Source organism: Lathyrus oleraceus, chromosome 7, assembly GCF_024323335.1.
Source record: "Lathyrus oleraceus cultivar Zhongwan6 chromosome 7, CAAS_Psat_ZW6_1.0, whole genome shotgun sequence".
Classification (NCBI taxonomy): Eukaryota; Viridiplantae; Streptophyta; class Magnoliopsida; order Fabales; family Fabaceae; genus Lathyrus; species Lathyrus oleraceus.
Window position 1 is genome coordinate 182350167 of NC_066585.1, and position 20837 is coordinate 182371003.

Sequence of the window (20837 nt, forward strand, 5' to 3'; positions counted from 1 at the left end):
AGATGGAGAATACATTTGATGGATGCAGCTCCACCTAGCCTGCAAGATTCTCAGCAAACTTTGCATGCGTTGCTCCTACCCAAATTTTTGAATGCTTTACACGTGTCCAAGTTTTGCATGCGTTGCTCTTGGGGAAGGCTTGGTTGAAGACATGCATGCAAAGATGTGTCGGAATCTTGTAGTATAAATATTCACACACATTTTCACAAAGGTATTCACAATATCTTCACAGCAATCTTCAAAAAATCTTCACATATATCTTCACAATATCTTCACAAAACCTTCACATAACATGGCATCTTCATCACAATACAAAATCAAAGCTCACGTCAATGGTGAGACTTATGAATGTGATATGTCTGACTTCCTATTTAGAAACACCGAATGCACTCGTTTTTGTCTAAATAGAGGAGCTGACTTCTCTTATCTGAAAAGGAAGATTGAGTCCAAACTAAGACAACCCGTGTCCCAAATTTTTTATCAACAACCTTTTTTTTCAGAAAATAACTCTGACAAGTTTTATAAGTCATTGATTCAAAATGACATGGAGACACAATACATGTTTCTTAACCATGAGTATTCTGGTTACGAATACATAGTGTTGTACATTGTGTTGGAACAATTTCAACAAGCTCAGAATATTCAGTCACAGGTTATTGATCCTGTGATTGATGACAAACAAGATGTTGAGCACCACGTTGAAGACGATGTGGTTGATGACGCAGAAGACGTGGTTGATGACTTGGTGAACCGTGACTCTGAAGACGAAGACCAAGTTCAAATACCTATAGCGCAACGCTACTCACCGCCTGCTCACTTCACAACCCTTAACTTGGGCGAGGATGAGCCCTCATCAGATATGTTCTACAACCCATATATGAGGTCTGATGAGGAGTTAAAGAAGGGTGACCAATTTCGGACCAAGGAAGAGTGTCTGTTAGCAATAAAGAACTGGCACTTGAAAAATTGTGTTGACTACGATGTTATCAAATCAAATCCGGAAAGATACGTTATTGTATGCAAAAATCCGAAGTGTGGGTATAGGTTGATGGCATCGTACAAGAAGAAACATAATGCGTGGGTGATAGGGTCCATTTCTCAAGCTCACACTTGCGTCAACACCAACATGGCACAGGATCATCACAAACTTAGCCATGATATGATCTGCCATTCCATATTACCTCTAGTTGAGGCTGACCCGTCACTGAAGGTCAAAACTATTATCTCCCATTGTGTGGCTGTTTTCAAATATACACCGTCATACAGAAAGGCTTGGTTAGCGAAAACCAAGGCAATTGAACTGGTATACGGTAATTGGGAGGAATCATACAAACAACTTCCGCGCTACCTGGCTGCACTACGATTGTATTCACCTGGGACGGTTTCTATAATGGAGACCTTGCCGGCACAATCCCCTGACGGAAATCGTCTAGAAGGTAATGGAATATTCCATAGACTTTTCTGGGCATTCCGTCCCTGCATCATCGGTTTCACATTCTGCAAACCACTTGTTCAAGTCGATGGAACTTGGCTGTATGGGAAATACAAAGGATCGTTACTGATGGCGGTCACACAAGATGGAAATTCTAATATTTTCCCAATAGCCTTTGCATTGGTTGAAGGAGAAACGACTGTTGCTTGGAGTTTCTTCCTTAAGAATCTCCGAACGCACGTGACTCCACAAGCTGGCATATGTGTGATTTCTGACAGGCACGCTTCTATAGACAGTGCATACAATAATCCAGCAAATGGTTGGCATGACCCCCCGTCTACGCATGTCTACTGCATCAGGCATATTGCTCAAAATTTTGTGCGGGAGTTCAAAGATAATTTCTTGAAGCAACATTTGATAAACGCGGGGTATGCATTAAACCAACCTGGATTCCAATACTATCGCCGGGAAATAGTGTTAGCAAATTCTGATGCAGGGAGGTGGATCGATAATATCGACAGAGCGAAGTGGACTAGATCATATGACGATGGGGTGAGGTGGGGCCACATGACAACAAATCTTGTGGAATCAATGAATGGCGTCTTTAAGGGCATACGTAACCTCCCGGTAACCGCTTTGGTGAGTGCGACCTATTTTCGGATGGCAACATTGTTCGTAACAAGAGGGAAGCGCTGGCATGAAGTGTTACAGACGAGTCAAGTATATAGTGATGCCTGCATAAAGTTTATGAGGCAGGAATCTGCCAAAGCCAGCAGCCATCGGGTTACGGAATTCGACCGCCATGGCCACACTTTTAGTGTCAAGGAAACAATTGACCACAACCAGGGGCTGCCCAGACAAGAGTATAGGGTCCTAATACCAGACCGTTGGTGCGACTGTGGTCAATTTCAGGCCTATCGAATGCCTTGTTCCCATGTCATTGCAGCATGTTCACACAGCCACTTCGATGCATTGTCGCTAGTGTCTCCCATCTACAAAGTTGCAACATTGCTAAATGTATACGACAATCCCTTTCCGGTGGTAGCATTGGAGGCATATTGGCCAGAGTATGACGGGGAAATTGTTTGGCACAACGAATCGATGCGGCGGAATAAAAGTGGTCGCCCAAATAGCAGGCGCATTAGAACTGAAATGGACGTCGCAGAAAAAATGCAGAGGAAGTGTAGCATATGTAGACAACTAGGGCATAATAAGAACAAATGTCCATATCGTGGATCTAGTTCCACAACTTAGTTTTCATATTCATAAATCTGTGTACCAATGCTATTTATCATTAAAGTTTACTTTTTATTCCAAATAGAAGATGACACTTGAACAACAAACACAAACATCTAACATTACAACACCAATTACTAAAACAAAAACAAATACTGGAACAAAAACAAGTACTAAAACAAGAACAAGTACTAGAACAATAACAAATACAACAACAACATGACAAACAACCATTAAAATCTAAGAAATTACAACAGTTAACACTATGTCGTCTGATCCATGCATCATTTGGATGCAATCAATGTCACTTTCAACTTCAACCCACCAACTTATCGTTTCTCCAGTTTCAAATGAGAACCTTGTTCTAAGCCTCTGAATCCTTCTGATGACTTCACCAGGTTGGTAATCTCCCTCTAACCAAGACATCACGGACCTTTTTAGTTGGTCCAACGAACGGATGTTCCAAAATTTCATCTCCATTGGGGGTTTCAAAGGCGAGAAAATAACATGCCCATCCCTTTTTAAGATTACTGGTTCAGGATCCGGGCGCCTTGATGATGTTCGCTGCCATGACGACGGTCTTGGGGATGCCATGAACTCAACTTGATAGAGAAAGTGATAGGAAATAGTGGTGAAGAAAATGCAAGGAAATAACACTTTATTTATAGGAAAAGATCTCGGTTGTACACCAATCTACTTAACCCTAATTAGTGTCGCACTTGATTAATTAGTCTTATGGGGAATTAGGGTTTGAATTAGGTCATAACTACCAAACTCTAATTATAACCGATCAATAAACCCTAATTATAATTGATAAATTAACCTTAACATGATTAACCCTAATTCTCCCAAAAATTTATAAATAATATTAATTACTTATAAATTAAATTAATATATATATAAATTTATATATATATATATATATATATATATATATATATATATATATATATATATATATATATATATATATATATATATATATATTATATATATATATATATATATATCTTGTAAATAATTTTATTTATATATATGTATTAATATAAATTAATATAATTTATAATAAATCTAAATTAATAAATTAAAAAAAATATAAAAAAAAAAAAAAAAAAAAAAAATTTAAGGGTAGGCGCCACTCCTAGTGGCGACTTGCCCTACCCTTTAAGGGTAGGCGCCAACTAGGGTGGCGCCCAAGTACAAAAATAGGGCAAAAAATGCCCATTTTTGTAATTTTTTTGAAAAAATATGTATTTTTGAAAAAAAATTTAAAAATCTGGATATTAAAAAAAAAAACTCTTAATCTCAATCTCTATAAGATATAAATTTATTTTACTACTTAACTTTAGTACATTTGCTAGAGTAGAGTAAAGAAATGGAAGCAACAAAAGAAAAGCCAGAGAAGAGTGTAGTAAAAAATAGATAAATGTCCTGCTGCAAAAGAGATGAAGTTATATAGGAAGAGGTTCAAGTGGAAAAAAACTGATGGAAATAAGCTGCGAATTAAGATGATCATTGAGAAAAAGAGAGGGAGTTTCCACAAATTAATGGAAATCAGGAATGATTTATGCATTGAAATGACAGACATCAGAGTAACAACCATGAAAGAAGCATACATGATTACAACTTGCATAACAGTAAGAATCTAAATCAAAAGTTAACTACAATTATTTGAAATGACACTACATTATAACCTTATTGCATCAGAACCGATTTTGTGAAAGTGAGTGAATCCAACACGTGTTAGATAATTTCATCTCAGAAACAAACACATGACAGAAATTCCACGCGTATAAGATAACAGATATTATTGAACAATTAAGTCAAAAACATTAAGGAACACAGTTTCTTAATGAATGTATGTGGCTTCTTAGATTCAGCTTCTTTAAAGACATGATAAAACAATTAAGAGTAAAATCTTATTTTAGCCTTAAAAGACATTTGTGATCGATTTGAACAAAATTAATGGACTAAATATGTAACAAGCACATTCAAGCATTAACATAAACCTTATACAAAATTGAAATTCTTCTTGCTTATAGTCATAATTTCTTCTATAGAATTGATTATACGGTGATTAATTTTAAGCAATTATTGGATGACATTATGATTATACAGAAGTTGCACATTTTGTACATACATACTAGTATAGTTTTTCATACAGATAAACCCCAAAATTGAATAGGGTAAAGCCATCCCCTTTCATACAAATTGAATAATCTCATCATCTTTGATCTCCAAATCCAAAACCCTTCCTTCCACCCATACGAAAAGAAAGACCTGCAATCAATCATAGAACAAAACCCATTTTAAAAAACCATTTTTTTTTTCAATTGTACCTAAATGAGAGAAAAGGAAGATGCTAATACAATACCTTGATGAGATCTACAAACTGGGGGTTCATCAAAACGAGAGAAAGAGAGTCGTTTATAGGCAAAACCAATATCAATGAGAATGAGGCCAGAAGATTGATCAGTGACAATGATATCTTTAACAGGTAGCCATAGGAAAAGCTCTTCACGAGACATGCCTTGCAAAACCTTAAGCTGTCCGAAACTAAGGTTGGCTTTAACAACAGTGTCGAAGAACACTGTGGTTTCGTACTGAGCCAAACAAGGACGATCTAAGTGTACTTCTAAACGACCCATTTGGTCTAATTTGAATGATTTGACACTTTGAGGGAAGAGTCCTGCTGGGAGGCCATGGTTGCGGAGAATCTCAAGAAGGGAAGATTCTTGAGCTGTTGTTGCTGTGAGAGGAAGAATGATAACAAGGAGAAGAAGGGAAATGGAAAGATGATGAGATCTAGGTGTGAGGAGAGACAGAGACGACATGGTTTAAGGATGGTAGTACGAGGAGGAAACAAACAATGCATCTGTTGAGGTTTCTGTTTTATTTAAGGTTTTGAGATTGAAATGTCTGACGTGGCAATGTGATGCCACGGAAAGGTAAAGTGGGGTGGCTGTGCCAGATAGGACAATGGAGTTTTGTGAAACATCCTAAAGGTTAACTCCAACTACTAGATTACTTGAAAAAACAATATTTATTTATATATTTTTTAAATTTTATTAATTTTTATTTGAAATTTAAGTTGGCTTTTTCAAAAAAAAAAAAAAAAATCTTATTTTAAAAGTTCAACAAATTCATTGAATTGCAAAAAAACATTAATTATGTATGAAAAATTTGTTATAATATTAAATAGATAAAGATAGTCAAACATTGTTTAAATATATTTGTCATTTACAAAACTTTACTTAAGCCTTTTCATTTTTTTAATTGTTATATTTGTAAAAATATTTGGTTCAGAAATATTTGTCACTTTTAAATTGTAATTCATATATTTTATAAATATTATTCCATAAATATTTATTAGGAGAGGAAAAAATAGAAAAACATAATAAATCTTTAGTGAAATTTTGGATTGGAAAAATCTTGATTGGAGCTTAAAGGAGAGTGATTCATAACTCAATAAATTCAAAGGTGTTATGAAAGGACAATAAGGCAAAATTAGAGGGCAAAATAAGGAAGACAACAAGAGGTCTAACTAGAGGTTGGATCGCACGACCCAAGCCTATGTCCATCACAAGCCAACTGTCTCAGTACGTGGTCGGTGATATGTCCTTGAAATGGCCCATTTTGGTCAAATCTATCGAGAAAACCACTCGTTTTAATGTGGGGAAGAACAACTCCTCATATTCCTTCACCATCTCCAAGCAGTTAGGGTTAAACTGCCTCTTCACCTAGAATCTAGCCTACGGATCGCATATATAAATATCTCAATCCCTATAGTTGGAAAGAGATTTGACCAACCCTACGAAGAAGGAGCCATGTTTGCTACCACCAACCCACGTTTTTTATCCACATTCTTTAGGCATAAATATGCGTGTTAAGAAAATGATGCATTTTATGTTCCTACTTATACCTATATTTTTATAAACATGTTAATAAAGAGAGAATACATAGCTTAGTGCTGGAAATTTATTATTATTTAATTAATTTATTCTGATTGTATGTATATTTCCCCACAAGAGGAATGCAAAATATGAGTGCTTTGTCACATGCAGATAAACACATGTTGATTGTAATAATTCATGTCACCCATTTTAAATGGTTAGTTGTTGGACCCTTACAAGGGGATCCTTGCTACCTTGCCAGGCTATATTGTTGGACCCTTACAAATGGATCCTTTCAACATTATCAAGCTATATTATTTTACCCTTACAAAGGGGTCATTACCACCTTATCAAGATATATATTGTTGGACCCTTACAAAGGGATCATTATTGCTTTATCAGATTATACATTGTTGGACCCTTATGTGGAACCTTGTTTTGCATGTGATATGTTTTTAACAGGGACAACTATTGTACCTATGATGATGACAACCTTTGTCTAATGACGACAACTGATGATGCCAAGTCAAGCATAAGTAGTTAATCGGTTAAAGATACAAATTAAGAATTAGGGTTTGTTGGACTTGACTATCCGATGATGGCAACCAAATGGAATTTAGCTCAAGCCTTATCTTAAGTAAACTCAAGAAAGTGTCTACAAAAAGGAAATTATCTAATAAAGTCTTGAAGTACAAGAAATCTATGCCTTAATTAGTCTGAGTGAAAATTGTGTAATGCATAAGGGTGTTCTCGTAAAACTGCATTGTTAATCACGCGTACGAAAACATTTTTTAAATTGGCTTTTCTTAAAGAAACATTTCCAAAAATGTCTTGAAGTCGTTCTAGATGAGTTGGAAGCTGTCTGAAAAGATTTAAGCAAAGTTTTATCTTTGCTAATCGATTCGCACCTTATTTGAATCGATTGAAAGATTTAAAAAATGTGCCATAATCGATTATGACATCATTTTAATGATGGATAATGGCTAGATATATTTTATTTCTATTTTTAACTTGGTAACTAACTATAATGGAGGCAACCAATCGATTGTGACATGTTGCCAATCGATTTGAAAGTCATAAAATGTCTTTAAAGCGATTTCCTTTTTGAGTCAACCTCTAGCCTATAAATAGAGGTCCCTTTCCTCATTTCAAATCATCCAGAAACGAGTCTCATTTCATACTTCTCACTCTCTCTCTCTCTAAACTTCTCTTTTTGTTTATTTTCTCTCACTAAGATTTTAGCCGAAGTGTTTTTCGAGAAAGTCATTTTTGCAAGTGAGAAGATGTAATTTTGGAAGGGTAGATTTGTAAGTTCACCAAGGAACTTTTGTTTATAGCTTGATTGAAAATTTTATCTTATTAGGGATTGATTGTTTGGGTTAGAAGCTAAACCCGTAAAAAGCTTTTGTTTGGGGATTGCGTGATCAAACCCTTGTTTAAGTACGAAGGCTCAGCTATGATAAAAGCTTTCATAGGTTCTTGGTTAGCCTGTGGCAAAACAAAGGCTTAAGGTTAAAGTTTAGACCGATATTAAAAGCTTTATAAGGTTTGAGATCAACCCGATATTAAAATCTCTTAGGTTATTGGTTAACCTGTGGTAAAACCAAGGTTTAAGGTTCGTGATAAAGTTTCATAGGTTCTTCGTTAGCATGTGGTAAAACAAAGGCTTAAGGTTAAAGTTTAGATCAGTATTAAAAGCTTGATAAGGTTTGAGATCAACCCGGTATTAAAATCTCTTAGGTTATTGGTTAGCTCATGGTAAAACCAAGGTTTAAGATTCGTGAGCTTAGCTTGGTGTTAAAAGATCCCAAAGTTTTTTTAGAAGCTTGAAGACTAACTGCTCCAAGATTGTCGTGGAAATGAGACTAACCTCTTCGATCTCCATTTAGAAGGAAGACTTATCGCTTCACTCTATAGTTTATTGTTTGGTTGCAACTTAGGCTTAAACTTCATTTTTCCTTGTATAAGGGGATTCGTAAGTATTACCTACTAAAAAATCTCAAGTTTATTGGATACTCTCAAGATCAATTCTTGGGGACAGGACTAAGTCGTTTCTTGATTGAACCTGTATAACTCTTGGTGTTCCTCTCTTTCCTTAACTCTTTACATTTTTGCAATTTATATTCAACTAATTTACTTTCAAAATGTTTATGCTGCTTATTAAAACACAATCCCTCAAGCAATAGGGCTTGGAAAGGAAGAATTGATTTAGTCTTGTTTCTCTCATATGGATGAGTCCCTAAGGCTCAAGAAGGATTTATTCCACATGGGATAAGTCCCTTATTTATGAGGCGAGTTTTTAGATGCATGGTGTCGCCTCAGTATGGGGATTCTAGAGTGCGCTCACAGGTGTTAGTGACGTAATCACACGTCAGTTGTAGGAATTCAAATATCAATCAAGTGAAATAAATGAATCATTAGTTATATGAGGGTGATTGGATCATCAATTAGGCAAAGCATGCATTTCCTTAAATGACATTAATGATGGTATTCCTTGGGAAGCCAAAATTGGCCTTACTTCCTACACGTGTATCAGATGTAGGAGATCTTTCCCATTTCTTGTCACTATTAAGGTGTTCAGACGATGGTAGGTTTCCCCTAAACTAGATTTTATTATAAAAAGGCCTAAGTGTTTTTATTTAATCTTTTTACCGCTTAAACTCTTACTTATATCGTTAGGAGTTCGTACCGATGAAAGTTCATTTACCCCAAGTTTCTTTCTTTACAGGTATGGCCATGCCATATGCCTACACATTTCATTCTTAATAATTATTTTTTCTTTGAGATGCTTTTAAGGAGAAATTGTGATTTTAACACCAAAAGCTGGGATTCTCATAAGGTGAAGGCCCAAATGTTCTTGATAGTGTCTTTCTTGTTTTTCTCGTTCTTATCGAGAACTAATGGGGACGGGTGACAAACTCTTTAGTGTGCAGGACTTTACTTACCTATATTTTAATGAAGAAATGATAATTGATTTTAGGTAGAAGATTATGCTTTGCGACACTATGTACGAAGATGACATGATCTTAGTGTTGGTGTAAGCCCTAGAGGCCAATACTTTTGGTACTTATATCGAATTATTTATTAATAATAAAAAAAATTCTTTATTATGTTTGTTTAATAAAGTCCCTAGAATAGCTAGTCTGTTTAATGTATCAAGTGTGACTTAATCATGAGATCCCATTAAACATAAGGACGATATTCTTAAAGTATTCGTAGTCGAGCTTTGTTGTGAAGTGGGATAACATTAAAGCATTAAGACTATTATATATATAGACTAATGATCACATCTAATGGATCATGGATAAGGAGTTATCAAATCTTAAACATAGATATGAATATTAGGAGTAATATTTATACTGGATTGACCCGCTATAAGAATACTATATAGAGTGTTATGCAAAGTGTCATAAGTTATTCTCATGGTGATAGTGGTGTATACCACCCTTCGACCTGAAACCACTATGGACCCTAGATGTAAAGTCAAGTGCTTTATTGTTGATCAAACATTGTCCGTAATTGGATAACCATTAAGACAGTTGATGGGTACTCCATGAAGCATGATGAGGGACATGAGTGACCTAGGTGGAATTTGCCCATCCCGCGTAATAGGATAAATGTCTAAGGGCCCAATATTGAATTGGATAAGAATGACACGGTCTATGCCTTGTGTTAAATATAGACATAAGGGCAAAAGGGTAATTATACACACAAGTATTATCACGAAAAGGGATTTGTCAGATCACATGACATTTTCGTGCCTTGGATAGCAGTGATATGTTCCTAGATATCGCTCAATGTTTATTATGTTAAATTCGTGATTTAATATAATTGCCAATGTCGCAAAAACCTACAGGGTCACACACAAAAGGACGAATTGATGAGAGATAGAGTAAATAAGGAACATCGTAAGTTACAGTGCACTTAAGTGAATTGTGGAACATCGTAAGGTACGGTGCACTTAAGTAGAATACGAAATATGGCAAGGTACCACGCACTTAAGTAATTTTTGGTATACCATAAGTTATGGGCCACATACACTTGAGTGGGCTTTTTAGCTTGCAAAAGTGGTTCTATAAATAGAACCCTTGTGCATAAGCATTTCATTAGATGAAATTTCATTTCTCTCTCTCTCTCTCTCTCTCTCTCTCTCTCTCACACACACACACACACACACACACACACATACACACACACACACACACACTCAAAGCCTTCATTCATAGAAGCTAGCACTAACACTGAAGGAATCTGTTCGCATGGACTGAGTAGAGGCGTTGTCACCATTCAACTTTCGTGATCACTCCTTAGATCTGCATCAAAGGTTTCAATCGCCACAAGAGGTAACGATTTCTATCACTGATCATGACCATTCGTAAGGATTACTAAAGGAGAAAATTTTAATTTCCGCTGTGTTTTGGATTGCCATTCTCCTTCAGTGGTGTCAGGGCCACTTACGAAACCATGCATCTAATAACTGTTTATTTTCTATTTTTTCTGTATTAATAGGATTAAAAAACAAAATGAATTAAATGATAAACGAGTAACTAAATTTGGCATCATGTGTGTATGATTTGGATGATTGATGTTGACTATGCTTCAGAATCCAACGTTAGTATGGTGAAGCAGCGATACATCGATCGTCCATAGGTTACATAATTGAGATCGACCAAGTTATATACATATGATATAAGTAATTCTGATGCAAAATACGATATATATGATATACTGTTTCTATTTCGTTCATTCAAACACTTAATGATTTATATTCCTTTGAGTGATCAATGGTCATTTGCTTCAGAATCCGACATTAGTATGATGAAGCAATGACGTGTTGATCAATCATACTGAATTATCAATCAAGGTGTGTTTGACGGTATGAAATTGTTGCATTAGGGTTCATGATGGCACAAGGGTTGTGATGTCAAAGAATTATGTGATTAGGATTGTGATTGCACAAGAGTTGTGCTTTAAAGCATCAAGTGTTGATGCGAAAAACGATGTTGATTTCAAATGAATTGTTCATTAAAATTTTATGTCGGGGAGCTTCCCCTGGAACCACCGTCCGCTAACCGGGCAGTGGAACCCCTGGCTAACTCTGCGTAGTGTAATCAATCGCCGAAGTTTAATTAACAGAATTTAAATTAATAATAATAATGTCTTTATTATTATTGTCTTGTGGTGATCGATTATGGCCTTCATTTTCCTTTATTTTATTTTTGGGATTTTAAAATACGGCCTGCGTGTCGTGTCTCTCTTTTAATCTCTTAATGAAACTTCTTTTCTCATCTCACTCCCTCGTATGTAAAACAAGTTTATTTTATGTAATGTAATGTTATGAAGAAAGAGAAGAATACAATATCAAAGGAGGACAACCTTGAAGATCTTGCTTGGAGAAGCTTAGATCGTCATTAGGTTAGCTTAGGTTCTCTCATTGGCTTGGGAGAACAATTGCGCTAGGGGTCATAACAGTTTCATTTTGTATGTATGTTGATGCATGTGAATGTATGTTGATGCATGTGAGAGACGATTTCTATGATAAATAATCCGGTGAGATCAAAATAATTGCAAATTCCCTCAAATTAAATATTAAGTTTATGATTTCCATATTTTAGCACTCACCAAGACTAGTATCGAACAATGTAGGTTTCGCCTACACGAGATGCATGTTCTATATTAGTAAGGTGTGATGGGATAATTGTAATATCCAATTGCTAAAACAATGGGTCAAACTTAATTAAACAAATTATAATAAGATTATATACGTTTAAAAGCAAGAGTTGGAAATTATTCATATGATAGATTGGAATAAGGAGTTATTCACCCAACTAAAATATTCAAGAGTTGTATTATATACAATTGGAAGGAGTTCCTACCTAAATAACCTAGTTTTGTGTAAGCCGCCTACGCGGACTTAAAACAAAGTGAAATGTGGATCTCGATCCACAAGAAAATCTTCCAACTGGATTTTCTGAATCAAATGGTGAGGGCCATTTGTTTTGAGTAAAATAGTGAGAGCATATTTAATTAAAGGCCTAATTAAATATGTTATTTTAGTGATACTTATATTTTCATATTTTCATATTTTCATGTATATTACCATGACAACAAACACCTCTAACAACATTTTACGATCAATCCTTGATAATGAAAAATTGTATGGGACAAATTTTCTGGATTGGCATCGAAATTTGAGGATTGTCCTCAAGCATGATAGAAAGTTGTATGTCTTAGAGAAACATGTTCCTGAAGAGGAACCTCCTAGTTTTGCACCTAAGGCAGAAAGAGATGCTTATAAGAAGCATGTCGATGATGTCAATGAAACTACCTGCCTCATGCTAGCTACCATGAACTCAGAGTTGCAAAAGCAACATGAGAACATGGTAGTGTTCGATATGATCGAACACCTGAAGATAATATATTAAGAGCAGGCAAGGCATGAAAGGTTTGAAGTTTCAAAAGCCCTTTTTCAAGGCAAGTTAGCCGGGGGAGCCCCTGTAGGTCCCCATGTTCTCAAGATGATTGGGTATGTGGAGAACCTTGAGAGGTTGGGTTTTCCCCTCGGAAAGGAACTTGCGAATGATTTGATCTTGCAATCGTTTCCAGATAGCTTCAGTCAATTTGTCCTTAATTTCAACATGAATGATATGGAAAAAACTCTTCTTGAACTGCTAGGCATGTTAAGAACTGCTGAGTAGAATTTGAATTCAAAAGGGAAGTCCATTCTGATGATCGGAAATGGAAAGAGACAGACCAAAAGACCTACCAAGCAGGGTGGTAAAGGGAAAGGAAAGAAAGTTGCCAAACCCAAACCCACTGCTCATGCTTTGAAGCCTAGTCGAGGTATAACAAAGGAAGTCACCTGCTTCCATTGCGGTAAGATCGGACACTGGAAGAGAAACTGCCCAAAGTACCTGGAAGATAAGAAGAATGGAGTAGAGACGTCAACTTCAGGTATTTTTGTTATTGAAATTAATTTATCTACTTCTACATCATGGTTATTAGATCATGGACGCTGTAACACCCCTTTTTCTACCCCAAATTATTTAGCATATAATCAGAGTAAATAAGCACACATATAAAGAAAAGGGCGTCACATCGACGTTTTCGAAACTTAAAACTTTCAAAAACCAACAATACACCTGGTCATCCAAAATAACACATTTCACTCATCATGAATATTCAAGCAATATGCGTTCGCAGCGGAAAATAAAGAATACTCATGTATTTCATAATATGATCCATGTCCCATACCATGATCATCTCTCAATAATCACTTCAAATAAAATAAAACAATTAATGACATAAAGCATATCAACATAAGATATGAGTTCAATACCACTAATCTACCCAGTGTTACATGACCAGAGCATTGACTCATCACCTAATTTCAAACTAAATACGGAAACTCTCCAGCTATTCTTGAGCGAGCTACCGTCCACCTACTCCAGCAATACTACTCTGTAGTATTTGCACGATACCCATGTAAAGGTAACATTCAAACAGAAAGGGTGAGAATTCCAAATCATTATGAAATAGCATAATAAGGCACAATGAATTAAAACAACAATTCAAGAATTCATCACGCTTTGTGTTATTATATCACTGATATTAACAAACAATCATCTCACATGCTTCAAACATGCATCACACCCACATCAATACATGCATTCAATGATCACATAACTATAAACGACTCGATGCAAGACAATGTGACTCCATGCATGTGGTACCTCAATGTGAACTCAAAGTTTCACCGCTTTCCGATTCAATATCTAGAATCCAAGCCACACTTCCGATCCGGACAAGACCAAAGCCCTACGTCTGTTTCCAATAAAGGATCACCGCTTAATACTACACCTAATCCCAATTAAGGATTAATGTCTGCTACGTCTGTTTCCAATGAAGGATCACCGCTTAATACTACGCCTGATTCCAATTAAGAATCAACGTCTGCTCATGTGAACCCACAGTTTCACCACTTCCACAATGAAGTCAACCATGCTATGAATGAATGCACACATACCAACACATCTGCAATTAAGACCATCTATATACCGTCTTAACATCCCATATATCACCATGACTCACAATTGGTACATATACACATTCATCACAACACATCATCCATGATTACATATACACATCCATATCCATAAATCATTCACAATTCAATAAGGGTATACATAAACATTCATACAATATATTATTCACCAATATAGGCCAATCATCCAATATGTACACATAAATTTCATTCCAAAACGCACACAACATTTAAATATCAATTTTTCACTTTTCAAACAGTGTTAACCGGTTAACGCCCTGGGTTAATCGGTTAACGCAAAACAGAATGCGCTTCTTGGTAATTTTTAACAGTGTTAACCGGTTAACGCCCTGGGTTAACCGGTTAACACAAGACAGAATGTAATTTTTTCAATATCGTAACAATGTTAACCGGTTAACGCCCTGGGTTAACCGGTTAACGCAAAACAGAAAGCTGTTCCTGTGCTAACACGAAAACAGAATGCAGATTTCCCCGCATTTTTCATCGTTGGAGGACTTCCGGACCTCCGATTTCGATTCTGTAAAAAGCTACACGTTCAGAAAATCATGACTCATCCAATTATATATTCATTCACAGTTTTAGCATAATTTAATCATCACAATTCAAGAGTATTTAGCAATACCTAATAATTCCAAAACCATGCCAATTAAGGATTTCAACCTAAATCATGTTCCTACCCATTGACCCAATTATACTAACCCATAATAATAAGGATTTCCCCCCTTACCTTGTAAATCTGATGAAAACCCTGACTCCTCGTCACTTTTCCTCTCCTCTTTCTCTATTGCCTTTAGTGCTCAAGTGAATTCTAATTCTCACTTCCTTCACTCTTACTATTTATAATAGTATTCTAGTTGGGCTTTAATCACTAGGCCCAAAAATACCTAATATTTAAATACCTCTATTTAAATTTAAATAATTAACCACTCACTATGCAACCAAGTTAATTAATTAACACTCCACATAATTAAATTAAAATTATAATAATAATAGTATAATAATTCGATACTAAAAAAAATGGGTTGTTACAGACGCGGTTCTCACATTTGTACCAATGTGCAGGGGATAAAAAGGAGTAGAGATTTGGCAAAAGGTAAAGTTGACCTAAGGTTGGCAATGGAGCAAAGGTTGTTGCTTTAGCCGTAGGAACTTATGTATTGACTTTACCTAGTGGTTTGATAATTCAGTTAGAGAACTGTTATTATGTACCTGCAATTAGGAGGAATATTATTTCCGTTTCTTATTTGGACAAGTTTGGTTTTTCATTCATAATAAAGAAAAATTGTTGCTCCATTTATTTGAATGATATATTCTATGCTACTGCACAAATGAACAATGGGATATATGTCCTTGATCTTGAAATTCCTATTTATAACATTAATACTAAAAGTATGAAACCTAATGAGTTAAATCCAACTTACCTTTGGCATTGTCGATTAGGCTACATAAATGAGAAACACATTTCCAAACTCCATAAAGATGGACTCTTGGACTCTTTTGATTATGAATCATATGAGACATGCATATCTTATTTAATTGGAAAGATGACAAAGCCTCCATTCACAGGAAAAGGTGAAAGAGCTAATGATCTTTTGGCCCTCATACATACTGATGTATGTGGACCACTGAACATACCTGCCATAGGGGGTTTTCAGTACTTCATCACATTTATTAATGATTTCAGTAGATATGTTTATGTGTATTTAATGAAAGAGTCCTTTGAAAAGTTCAATGAATTCAAGAAGGAAGTACAAAATCAACTAGGTAAGAATATTAAAACTCTTCGATCAGATCGAGGTGGTGAATATTTAAGCCTGGAGTTTGATGACCATCTGAAAGAGTGTGGGATTTTATCCCAACTTACTCCTCCTGGAACACCTCAATGGAACAGTGTATCTGGGAGAAGAAATTGAACCTTGTTAGACATGGTCCGATCCATGATGAGTCACGCCGATCTTCCAAACTCCTTTTGGGGACATGCACTATTGATAACAACTTACACACTTAATCGTGTTCCATCCAAAAAGGTTGAGAAGACACCATATGAGATATGAAGTGGTAAGAAACCACATATATCTTATATAAAGATTTGGGGTTACGAAGTTTATGTGAAACGATAAATTTCAACTAAGATTGAGCCCAAATCTGAAAAGTGCTTATTTGTGGGGTATCCTAAAGAAACAATAGGGTATTACTTCTACAATCCTTCTGAGGGCAAAGTGTTTGTCGCTCGAACTGGAGTCTTCCTAGAAACGGATTTTATTTCCAAAGGAACCAGTGAGAGGAATGTAGAGCTTGAAGAAATTCAAGAATCACAAAGCATTGATACACCTATGGAGGAATTAGAGCAGGAAACATAAGTAGTTGTGGAAGAGCAACCTGCTCAAGTAGAACAAGACCAATGTAGGTCAAGAAGGATACGTCACCTACCTGAGATATATGGATATCTCATAACTGATCAAGGTGATGTATTACTCATGGATCAAGATGAGCTTGTGACCTACCAAGAGGCTATAACTGGTCCTGAGTCTGAGAAGTGTCTAGAAGCCATGAAATCTGAAATGGATTCCAAGTACCCAAACCAGGTTTAGACCTTGGCAGAGCCTCTTGTAGGAGTTAACCGTATAGGGTGTAAGTGGGTCTTCAAAAGAAGACTGACATGGATGGTAAGGTACATACCTATAAGTCAAGATTGGTTGCAAAAGGATATAAACAAATTCATGGGGTTGACTATGATGAAATCTTTTCACCAGTTGCAATGCTTAAATCTATTCGGATTTTACTTGCTATTGCTGTATATCATGATTATAAAATATGGCAGGTGGATGTAAAAACTTCCTTCCTTAATGGGAATCTTCTTGAGGATGTGTACACGACACAACCTGGAGGGTTTTACATACCAGAAGAAGCCCAAAAGATATGCAAGTTAGAGAGATCAATCTATGGATTGAAGCAAGCTTCCAGAAGCTGGAATCTTTGTTTTGATGAAACAGTAAAAAAATATGGATTCATCAAGAATGAAGATGATCCTTGTGTCTACAAGATGGTTAGTGGGAGCATGATCATCTTCTTGGTATTATATGTAGATGACATATTACTCATTGGAAATGATGTCCATACCCTGCAACAATTAAAGACTTGGTTGGGGAAATGCTTTTCTATGAAGGACCTAGGTGAAGCAGCCTATATATTATGAATCAGGATCTATAGAGATAGATCATAAAAACTGCTTGGCCTAAGTCAGAGTACATAAATAGACAAAGTGCTAAGATGATTTAATATGCATGATTCTAAGAAAGGATTCATACCTATGCAACATGGCATGTGTCTACCAAAAACATAATCCCATTCAACTTAGGAAGAAAGGGATCGCATTAATAAGATTCCATATGCATCTGCAATAAGATCTATCATGTATGTCATGTTATGTACTTGACCAAATATCTTGTATCCTTTAAGTGCAACGAGTAGGTACCAATCTAATCCCAGTGATGCTCATTGGGTAGCTGTCAAGAATATCCTTAAGTATTTGAGAAGGACTAAGGACTCATTCTTAATATATGGAGGTCAGGAAGAGCTTGCTGTAATTGGATTTACCGGTGCTAGCTTCCAGACAGATAAGGATGACTTTAGATCGAAATATTGTTATGTGTTCTACTTAAACGGTGGCGATGTGAGTTGGAAAAGTTTAAAGCAATATACAATTGTTGATTCTACAATCGAGGTCGAGTATATTGTTGCCTCAAGTGCAGCAAAGGAAGTTGTTTGGATCAAAAAGTTCATTAGTGAACTTGGCATAGTTCCTAGCATTGTGGATCCCATTGATCTCTATTGTGATAACAATGGTGCTATCGTACAAGCTAAGATGCCTAGATCTCACCAACGATCCAAACATATACTTAGGCATTATCACCTCATTCGAGAGATAATAGATAGATGAGATGTTAAAATATGCAGAGTACCTACACTTGACAATATTGCTGACCCACTGGCAAAGCCTCTTGCGCTGCAGAAGCATGATGGTCATACTAGATCTATGGGTATTAGGGGTATACCTGATTGGCTCTAGTGCTAGTGGGAGATTGTTGGTGTAAGCCATAGAGGCCAATAGTTTTGGTACTTGTATCGAATTATTTATTAATAATAAAAAGATTTTTTTCTTTATTATGTTTGTTTAATAAAGTCCCTAGAATAGCTAGTCCGTTTAATGTATCAAGTGTCACTTAATCATGAGATCCCATTAAACATAAGGACACTATTCTTAAAGTATTCGTAGTCGAGCTTTGTTGTGAAGTGGGATAACATTAAAGCATTAAGACTATTATGTATATAGACTGATGATCACATCTCATGGATCATGGATAAGGAGTTATCAAGTCTTAAACATAGGTATAAATATTAAGAGTAATATTTATACTGGATTGACCCGCTTTGAGAATACTATATAGAATGTTATGCAAAGTGTCATAAGTTATTCTCATGGTGATAGTGGTGTATACCACCCTTCGACCTAAAACCACTATGGAACTTAGATGTAGAGTCAAGGGCTTTATTGCTGATCAAACGTTATCCGTAATTGGATGACCATAAAGACAGTTGATGGATACCCCACGAAGCATGCTAAGGGACATGAGTGACCTAGATGGAATTTTCTCATCCTGCGTAACAGGATAAATGTCTAAGGATCCAATATTGAACTAGACAAGGATGACACGGTCTATGCATTGTGTTCAATATAGACATAAGGGCAAAAGGGTAATTGTACACACAAGTATTATCACAAAAATGGATTTTTCAGATCACATGACATTTTTGTGCCTTGGGTAGCAATGATGTGTTGCTAGATACCTCTCAATGTTTATTATATTAAATACGTGATTTAATATAATTGCCTATGTCGCGAAAACCTACAGGGTCACACACAAAAGGACGGATTGATGAGAGATAGATTAAATAAGGAACACCATAAGGTACATTGCATTTAAGTGAATTGTGGAACATCGTAAGGTACAATGCATTTAAGTAGAATACGAAATATGGCAAGGTACCACACACTTAAGTGATTTTTGGTATACCATAAGATATGGGCCACATACACTTGAGTGGGCTTTTTAGCTTGCAGCCCACAAAAGTGGTTCTATAGATATAACCTTTGTGTAGAATAATTTCATTAGATGAATTATCTCTCTCTCTCTCTCTCTCACTCAAAGCCTTCATTCGTAGCAGCTAGCACTAAGATTGAAGGAATCTGTTCATATGGACTGAGTAGAGGCGTTGTCACCATTCAACGTTCGTGATCACAACTTAGATCTGCATCAAAGGTTTCAATCGCCACAAGAGGTAATGATTTCTATCACTGATCATGCCCATTCGTAAGGATCACTAAAGGAGAAAATTTTAATTTCCGTTGCATTTTGGATCGCCATTCTCCTTCACTTAGAATCTTTTTCTAAAAGGGAGATAACTGATATGGTTGTCGCAGGTGATTGTCCCACTCCCCATTTATACTTTCACATCCCTGTTATTTGTGATTTAGTGGTCTTAATCCCATTCATGTCGTCCGAGGCCGAATTCTTGACGAACGCTAATGTCCCCTCTCTTGAAATTACCCTAATGTTTGGAAGTCACTCATACTATTGCGGTGTTCTTTTCTTTATATAATGTCAAACCAATCCCCTCAAGTTGTTGGGTGACCTTATTCAGCCTTCTAGGGAAAAAGCTACTAGATACCTACTCCAACCCTTACACTGACTGTAAGGGCAAGTTTTTGAAGGTTAAGAGGTGATATGGCACTTCGATGGTCACGACTAGGACGAACAACGCCCCCAATTTTCGTTGTCCTGGACGAGTGATCTGAGGATCACTACTAGTTTTTATCTTGGCGATCTAATTCCCTTATAGTGAAATGTGATTCAAGAATTGGTCGGCTTCAAGTTTATGTGTTCTCGTACCTTGATCTCTCTGAATCTAGAGGATGGTAATAATCTAGACTAATATCTAAGCGAGTCTATAATTGGGTAACATCTTTATTTGAAGTTATTTCTTAAATATTTTCCTAACTCATTTTTCTTTGTATCCTTTACACGTAAGCAGTGTCAGTAGATCCATTAATCGAGAGAAAGAGACGCTTGGTGAGGAGGGAAGATGAACGGTAATCGACATACGTCCCCCCAACTCACTCAATCGGTCAAGTTTCAAAGAAGAGTACAAA

General features: G+C 36.1%; 1 protein-coding gene across 1 annotated transcript; it reads right to left on the minus strand.

The window, feature by feature from the left end:
• Positions 1-4749: 4749 nt before the first annotated feature.
• On the minus strand, positions 4750-5547 carry LOC127106820 (uncharacterized). Its single transcript, XM_051044112.1, has 2 exons — positions 5043-5547; positions 4750-4948 (listed from the first exon to the last, which is right to left on the minus strand). The coding sequence occupies exons 1-2, from the start codon at positions 5500-5502 to the stop codon at positions 4893-4895; spliced, it is 516 nt and encodes a 171-aa protein (XP_050900069.1). The 5' UTR covers positions 5503-5547; the 3' UTR covers positions 4750-4892.
• Between the last annotated feature and the right edge of the window lie 15290 nt (positions 5548-20837).